The 8855-nt window shown below is 48.2% G+C and overlaps 1 protein-coding gene across 1 annotated transcript in view; it reads right to left on the minus strand.

Moving 5' to 3' along the window:
- The window catches only part of LOC147895297 (uncharacterized), a 92037-nt gene extending 83669 nt beyond the window's left edge, over window positions 1-8368 (minus strand). The window contains exon 1 of the mRNA XM_087383285.1: window positions 3219-8368. Coding sequence (XP_087239411.1) covers window positions 3219-8363 — 5145 coding nt within the window. The 5' untranslated portion in view covers window positions 8364-8368. The remainder of the gene's footprint in view (window positions 1-3218) is intronic.
- Window positions 8369-8855: the final 487 nt, after the last annotated feature.

Genomic DNA, 8855 nt, shown 5'->3' on the forward strand with positions numbered 1-8855 from the left:
ACGGCCCTGTGTACACAGTAACAACACAGATCCCAACGTACAAACACTGAAGAGAAAATCTTTTGAGCACTGTCAACGATGGACAGTTAGGGACCGAGTAAACTCGATGCGCCCTGGCCAAGCGTGGCTCAACTGAGATTTTTCAAGGTGTCGTACACAGAATGTGACCTGCAGAAATGTCACTGAATACACTGCAGAAACAAGACCAATGTGGGCACCCTGGCTCCACACTGCCTCAAGGCATACACTGCATAAACTTCCAGGCAAAAGCCCTTTGAAAATGTCACCCAAAAGCTGAGATTTGCACTCAGCAAAAGCATAAAAGCCCTCTGCAAAATCAAGGCATTTGACCTTCCCGAAGCAAAATAACTGTGCAACCACCACACTGTGGCACTAGTCACCTCAAGCACGAGGACCTCAACCACACAGTTTTGAGAACTGAACAACCGGGAATGAAGAGCAGAGTGCTCTCTTTGTTTCCTTCTGCCCCAAAAAAAAAAAGTGCCTCCTGTACCTGCTATACCTGTGCAGGGTACCTGCTGTACCCTGTACCTGCGAGAGCACAAATCCCAAAAAAAAACAAAAATTCGACCTGTTCCTCCCTGACGCAGTGACCGTAAGGCGGCGTCCGTACAGTACGGCCGCCTGTACAGTGTCCGTACGACGATACGGACGTTCGTACCCGACCGTACGACGGCTGTAGCAGCCTGTGCTGTGCGGTGCGCAGCTAGCTGCTGCTGCGTGTGCGAGCTGCCCCGCGCTGCCCCGCGCTGCCTGCGCGCTGCCCTGCTCTGCCTGCGCTGCCTGCACGCGCTGCCTGAGGGGAGAGGAAGGGATAGAGGGAGGGGTAGAGCGGAGTGGAGAGGGAGAGGTGAAGGCTCTGATACCAGTTGAGAGGGAAAGAATGAGGGAGTGGAACGAAGGAGACAGAGAGAGAGAAAGAGGGAGACACAAAAGTGTGGGTGTGAAGTGTTGAGCCACACCACAAACTCATAGGTTTTATTAGGATTAGACTTTCACCTTATGACTGTCTTAAGACAGTCATAGGTGTCATATCTTTAATAAAAGGGTGGCAATGTGCCTTTACCCCAACAATCATAACCTGAAACCGGCCTCTAATCACTCAGAGGGCAGTGGAACTAAACCTTTAATCACTTCAGCACTTATTTATAGCTCACAAAGCATATATCACAACCATTAACCATTGCATGATCACCATTTGGCATTTACCCATTTATTCACAGACAAATCCACTTAAAAAGAGATGGAGGATAGAATGCCCCTGCTCAACAAACATAGACAAGTGCACCCAATTGGCCCCAAACACCGTGGTGCCCGTTTCGGTATTTCTTTATATTTCATAGTGAAATGATTACAAGTTGCATCTAGGAGACCTTCCCTACAACTAAGCACACAGCCCCAATTCATTGAGCCTTCGCAAGGCTTTCAAGCATAGAACACCATCACATAAGTGCACTTAACCCATAGGCTCAATCCAAAGGCATTCTCTTTTCCGAGTGCAATTCCATTAGCTGTCCAGATGCAATCACACTGCACCCCAGCTGCACTCTCTTTGAGTGGTTTCCAAATGGCATTCACAAAGCTTTTCCAAGCTTCAAAATAAAATCAGCAAAGTACCCAACCAAAGAATGACTCATGTAGCACTGCCTGGGCACCTGTGAACCAAGAAAGAGACAGCACACAAGGCCAACCAATAGCTTATGGCAAAAAAAGAAATTGCAGCAGCAAAATCACAACTCACCAAGCCCTGAAAACTCGAACCAAGTCCTCAATCGCCAAGAGGACATAGTAGCCAATGCCCAATTGCATTCTCAACCAAAGAGGAGTGCAAAGGCATGAAGAAAGAGCATTTACAAGAGCCAACCAGCAAGAATTCCACTGAAAAATGCGAAAAGAAGCACTTCTGTCGCGAAGAAGTGGGAGTTCTTGGGCTCAAAAGAAGCGTGCTTCAGACAGGAATGCATTGAGAAGGATTTGGAGAAGTTTGATCGCCAAAAAGTCCTCCAAAACTGAGAAAAACCAGTCAACTAGCACGTGGGACCACTCGAAATTCAACAGAAAGCTGTAGCTTTGCAAGAGGAGAGGCCTAGGAGGCTGTAGAAGCAAATAGGTCCAGAAAAAGCCACTTTTGCAAATTCGACCAGCAAAAGAAGTGCTCAGCTCTGCCCGTTCTACCAAATGCACGCAGGCAAATGCATATCACTGCGAAGGGGAGGCAAAGGGGAAGCCATCCGGCCAAACGGAAGTCGAGGAATCCAAACGGGTGAGGAGTTATGAAGAAAAACAGAATTCAGCTGAAGGAGGCTGAAAAACCAGTCAATCATCTCAACAAAGGAAGAAGATGAGAGAGAAAACCACACATGTGAAGTTTAGAGGCCCAGGAAGGTCCAGGAATGGCAAAGGAGCATGTAGAAGGCACTAGAGCCACCTAGAACTCTAGGGAAGGCACTCAAGGTACATGGCCCTCGCCCATTAAAAATGCCACGTCATCATTTTTCAACAACCACTCTTTTAATTCCTTGGAATGCCTTTGGGCCTAGGGATTAATTACGCTTATGTGCTAGGCACCATGCCGCGTTCAATTACACATTATTAAGCCCACGCTTGGACTTTTAAAACCAAAGTTGTCACAGTCTTGTAGTACATTAAAGTACTTAGAATTTCAAGCCCATGTGACATACCCCTCTCTTGAAACAACAAACCACAGTTTGCTGCCCTAAAACACAAGAGCGAGCATGAAATATACCATGAAAGAGTATACGAGAAAGAGGCAGCTATAGTATACAAAGATAGTGAAAATATGGCTAGAAGAGGCATGCATCCATCCATATACACTACTCAAAATCTATGTGATCCATTATCTGCATTCCAATGAAGCCTACCAAAGGTATGCAGGAGCAGATCTTCCGGAGCACTTCTACCTACATCTATACCTGAGTTTCCACAGTCTTCCTTTAACGTATTTTGCCCAGCACCCTGCTGTATGTTTGTGGCTTCACCCTGAAGCAGTTCAAGCACTTTTGTGGAGACATAGAGTTAGGAAATATTTTGGAAAGTTCCTTTGCTCTTCCATTTCACTGTTCAATTTATAGTTTGTGGGTTTAGTTTACTGTTTCTCCAAAGAAGCACACAGAAAATAGAGAGCAAGGTTAGCCAAAGACGACAGACAGGTAGGTATAAGTGAAAAGGTTGAAAACCTGACGGAGACGCTGCCATGCGATTCTTCGAGCCACCGGTCGAACTGACAGAAGAGCCCTACCATCTCCCACAGTTCGGCCCTGGACTTCAGCAGTAATGACAGTACCTACATCAACACCTGAACCCCACAGAAAAGCACCAGCACCATCGTAAACTGCTCTATCTTCCACAATCATACTTTTCCGAACAGGAGCAACAAATTCCTCCACTTTCTCACTATCATTGCCCGAAGGAAGTTTGAAAAACGGGTTGTAGGGGTCCATTTCCAGAAATGGTCGCAGCTCTTTTGAAAGTAGCAGCCCAGGATATTCTGATCCAATTTCCAAATCAAGTTTCTGATCATTCCCAGAAATGACTGCACCAAGAACAATGTCCATATCTTGCGGCTCATAAAACAGCGATGTCACCTCTGAAGATTGCCACCCTGCTTCTTTGCCATCAACTGAAGTTGCCACAGTCTCAAAATCACAGTTCTGAACATGCCCAGGAATGGTGGCATGTGGAACTATATCCGTTTCTTTCTGCTCAGAGAACCAGGCTGTCACCTTTGGATCTTGCCACTCTACTTTGTTGTGATCAGGCAGGCTTTCCAAAGTCTCAAAACCAGGTTTCTGATCTGCCTCAGGAATGTGTGAACCAAGAGTGGAGCCCGCATCTTTCGGCTCAGTGACCTGAGCTGTCACCTCTAGAGATTGCCATCCTGCTTCCTTGCCGTCTGCTACAGGTCCTGAGGTCTCAAAATCAAGTTTCTCAGCATTCGTAGAAACTGTGGCATCTAAAACAATATTCTTATCTTTTAGTTCAGAGCCCTGTGTTGTCACCTCTGAAATCTGCCAGCCTGGTTCCTTGCAGTCAGCTACGTGTCCCGAAGTCTCAAAACCGTATTTCTGATCATTCCCAGAAATGGAAGCACCAGCACCTAGAGCTCTGTCCTTGTCTTTCAATATGGGGACCCCTGCCATTACATCTGAAACTTGCCAGCCTGCCTCCTTGCTTTCAGGTACAAGTCCCGAGTTCTCAATGTCTCGTTTGGGATCCTTGCCAGAAATGGCTGGATCTGCAACAATGTTTAGGTCTTTTGGCTCACCCAATACTCCTGTTGCTTCGGAAAATTGACGCGACGTCTCCTTGCGTTCGACCACACTTCCCGAAGAAACAGTTCCCGATGTCTGCAAATCAATAGGACTAGTTACTCCCCTCCCAGCTATCCTGCGGTCAGCTGCACCCCTGGAGGCTTCAAAATCAATAGGCCTAGTTGCCCCCCACACGATGCCCCCAGGCTTGCCGGATGACACATTCCTTGTATGAGATAGACTGCTGCTATGCAACACACTTTCGGTATCCCTGCTCCTGCCATCCAGCCCTTGATCCACATTAAATGCTGCATTCCTACCAAGAGTGGCATTCCCAGCAGATGATTTTGCATCTACAAGACTACCCTGAGACATAGAATCGTTGCTTTTGCCCAAAACGGCCCCCTCTGCATGGTAAGAATCCCTGGCAGCAACATCCTCGGCATGCCTACTTAAGTTCTGCTCCCCGAACATGGTGTCCCTCTTTATACGATCCTCATTAACTGCCATGTTACTACCAAAAGTGATATTCTCAGTGGAAGGTTTTGCATCTGCAAAGCTATCCCGTGGCATAGAATCCAATGCATTGCTTTTACCCAAGATGTTCCTCTCTGCATGATGAACATCCCTGGCAGCAACACCCTCCATAACTCCTCTTTCGTTACTCTCCCCAAACATTTTGTCCCTTTCCACAACCTCAACATCTACTACACGATCCTCATTAAAGGAGGTGTTCCTACCAAAAGTGGTGTTCCCAATGTAAGGTTTTGCATCTGCAAAGCTATCCTGATGCACAGAATCGCCTTTGCCCAGGATGTTCCTCTCTGCATCCTCGCCATCCCTGGAAGCAATGCCCCCTGTATGGCTACTCTCCTGAAACATGTTGTCCCTTTCTATAGGCTTGACATATATAGGCTCGACATCCACTACAAGATCCTCTTTGAAAGCTCTGTTCCTACCAAAAGTGGTGTTCCCACCGTAGGGTCTGGCATCTCCAAAGCTATCCTGAGGTCTCGAATTGCTTTTGCCCAAGATGTCCCTTTGTGCATGGTAAGCATCCCTGGCATCAACGGCCTCCATAGGGCTCCTCAAGTTATTCTGCCCGAGCATGGTATCTCTTTCCAAGGGCCTGGCATCCACCACAAGATCCTCATTAAATGTTGTGTTCCTACCAAAAGTGGTGTTCCCAGCAGAAGGTTTTATATCTGCAAAGCTATCCCCAGGCATAGAATCCAATACGTTGCTTTTGCCCACGTTGTTCCTCTCTGCATGGTAAGCATCGACATGATCGGCATTAGATGCTGTGTTTCCACCAACAGTGGAGTAAGGCTTTGTATTTGTCAAGCTATCCCGAGGCATAGAATTGAATGCGCTGCCTTTGCCTGAGCTGTTCCTCTCTGCATAGTAAGCATCCCTCGAAGCAACGCCCTCCGTAGGTCTTAAGTTACCCTCCCCGAATGTGGTGTCCCTTTCCACAGGCTTGGTATTCCCAACACCATCGCTAGGCAAGGTTCCCAGTGAATTATTTTCACCCATAATGCTATTCATTTCGGTTGGTAACTTGCTGTAGACACTCCTGCTGTTATCGTCCTGAGATCCACCCATAGTGGTACTCCTTTCACTTGGCAATGTGTCGTGCACATTCCTGCTGCCATTGTAATGACTCCCATCCAGAGTTTTCCTTTCAATTGGGGACGGACTATAAGCATTCCTGCTGCTGTCATACTGATTGTGTTGACTGTCCATATTCCTGTTGCTCTGGTATTGATTGTATTGACTCCCACCCTTGAAGGAATCCGGTTCAGTTGGCGAAGTATTGGCCACATTCTTGCTGCTCTCGGACTGATTGTCTTCACTCCCACCCGTGTTGTCCACATTCCTGCTGCTATCGGATTGATTGCCTTCACTCCCACTGGTAGAGGAATTTGTTTCGGTTTGAGATGGGCTGTCCTTTTTCATCCTCTTCATGCGCTCGTATAGAGTTTCACCCTGATAGGTATCCTTTCCGGTTAGCCAGCTCAATTCTGAGTTGCTGCTGCTATCGGATTGACTTCTACCCCTAAAGGAATTCGACTTCGTTTGCAGCCTGCTATCCACATTCCTGCTGCTATCAGATTGATTGCCTTCGGTTGGCTGCGTGCTGTCCACATTCCTGCTGCTATCGGATTGATTGCCTTCACTGCTACTGGTAGAGAAATTTGGTTCGGTTTGAGGCGAACCCCCCTTATTCTTGTTCATCCTCTTCATGCGCTCGTATAGAGTTTCACCCTGATAGGTATCCTTTCCGGTTAGCCAGCTCAAGTCCGCCTTGCTGCTGCTATCGGATTCACGTCCACCCCTGAAGGCATTTGTTCTAGTTGGCCGCGTGCTGTCCACATTCCTGGCTTCACTCCCACCTGTAGAGGAATTAGTTTCGGTTTGCGGTGTGCTGTCCACATTCCTGCTGCTATCGGATTCATTGCCTTCACTGCCATTGGTAGAGGAATTTTTTTCGGTTTGTGATGACGAGCTGTCCTTATTCTTGTTCATTCTCTTCATGCGCTCGTATAGAGTTTCACCCTGATAGGTATCCTTTCCGGTTAGCCAGCTCAAGTCCCCTTTGCTGCTATCGGATTCACGTCTACCCCTAAACGACTTCGTTTCGGTTGGCAGCGTGCTGTCCACATTCCTGCTGCTATCGGATTGATTGCTTTCACTCCCACCTGTAAAGGAACTCTTTTCGGGTTGCGCAGAGCTGTCCTTATTCTTGTTCATCCTCTTCATGCGCTCGTATAGAGTTTCACCCTTATAGGTATCCTTTCCGGTTAGCCAGCTCAACTCCCCGTCGTTGCTGCCATCGGATTCACGTCCACCCTTAGAGGACTTCGTTTCGGTTTGCAGCGTGCTGTCCACGTTCCTGCTGCTATCGGATTGATTGATTTTGCCTTCACTCCCACCCGTGAAGGAACTTTTTTCGGTTTGCGAAGAGCTGTCCTTATTATTGTTCGTCCTCTTCATGCGCTCGTATAGAGTTTCACCCTTATAGGTATCCTTTCCGAATAACCAGCTCAACTCCGAGTTGGATTCACTTGCACCCGTCGAGGAATTCGTTTCGGCTTGGAGCGTGCTGGCCACATTCCTGCTGCTATCGGATTGATTGTCTACCTTTCCACCCACAGAGGAACTCGTTTCAGGTGGCGACGAGCTGTCCTTATCCTTGCTCATCCTCTTCATGCGCTCATATAAAGTTTCACCCACAAAGGTTTCTGTTTTGGTGAAATCCACATCCCTGCTGTTATCATATGGACTTTCTGAAGATTTGAGGTTCCAGTAGCTGTCGACGGGCTTGGGCTCCTGAATAGGCCTATTAAGCCTGGACCTGAAAGGTCGGTTGGCCCTCGTTGGTTCGAAGGGTCTATTCCTTCTGAGAGTGGTGCTCTTGAAAGGCGTCGAATTCAAGTCTTCGCCGTTGGCAATGGCAGCCTTGGTAGCATTGATGGTATCCAAATATGCTAGCAAGCTGGAGCGCTTTTCGGTCTTTGGCAAGTAGTCCTCACCAATTTGTTCTCCCCAATACTCTTCGAAGACACCACCGAACGGGGGCAGTGGCTCCTCTGGTGGCTCGAAACCCTCCATGGAATTCGATGCATAGATTTCCAAGTCCAGCTCTGTCGGTTCCGGGCTGCCGTCAGCTGCAAAAGCAGGGGGAATGCGGGCGAGGGACGGAACGCTGAACTTCTGCTCAGAAGCGGCATCGAGGGAGCCATTGTGAGGATCGGAAGCGTTTCTCAAGAACTGCGAACCACCAACCTGTTGGGGAGCGGCGCCAACGTCGAGGGGAGGACGGGGGGAGAAATCATTGGAATCATAGGAAGTGACAGGGGGGAGGAAAGGGGAGGAGGAGGAAGCGGGGCGGGGGAAATCTTTCCAGGGGCAAGGGGAGCCGAGGGAGTGGGAGGAGAAGAGGGGGTGGGAGAGGAGGGAGGGGGGGCGGAGGGAGAGGCAGCAGAGGCGATGGTGAGGGGAGGGGGAGGAGGAGGGGGAAGGGGAAGGGGGGCAAGGCTGGGAGGGGAAGGAGGAAGCCATCGCCATAGCCAGAAAAGCTTAAGCTCTGAGGAGGAAAAGGAAGCTCATATACTAATAAGTGTTGTCTTCCCTTCTTATGAATTCATGGATATTTTCTTTTCTTTTACCCCACCTCGGACTTTGCCTCCCCTTGGCCATTCCCCCCGGGCTTCTTCGCTTGGGACATTGAAATCCTCGTGCAACCAGATCGCATATCTGCATTCCTTGACCATGGAACGCCTCTGAGGATCTCAATGCCATCCCTGAGCACCACAATACAGTATGTGGCCATATGTTCGTGCCAGTGCTATTCGAGTTATATGGCAACAGCTTCAGTGTTTAGGCATCAAAAGGAATTTGTCGATTCATCTAGGTTGGAAGTATTAGATTTGCCCATTCTTGCAATAAGATTCAGTGCGCTTTCCCAGCCTTGCTAGCTACTTTGTAATTGACATTTTCCTTTTAACAAATTCTTCTTTTCACGCGCAAAAAAGAAACAAGATGAATGCTCATAAAGCA

The sequence above is a fragment of the Dipteris shenzhenensis genome, chromosome 13 (assembly GCF_047967505.1).
Source record: "Dipteris shenzhenensis isolate YYH24624 ecotype China chromosome 13, Dip_SZ_1.0, whole genome shotgun sequence".
Classification (NCBI taxonomy): domain Eukaryota; kingdom Viridiplantae; phylum Streptophyta; class Polypodiopsida; order Gleicheniales; family Dipteridaceae; genus Dipteris; species Dipteris shenzhenensis.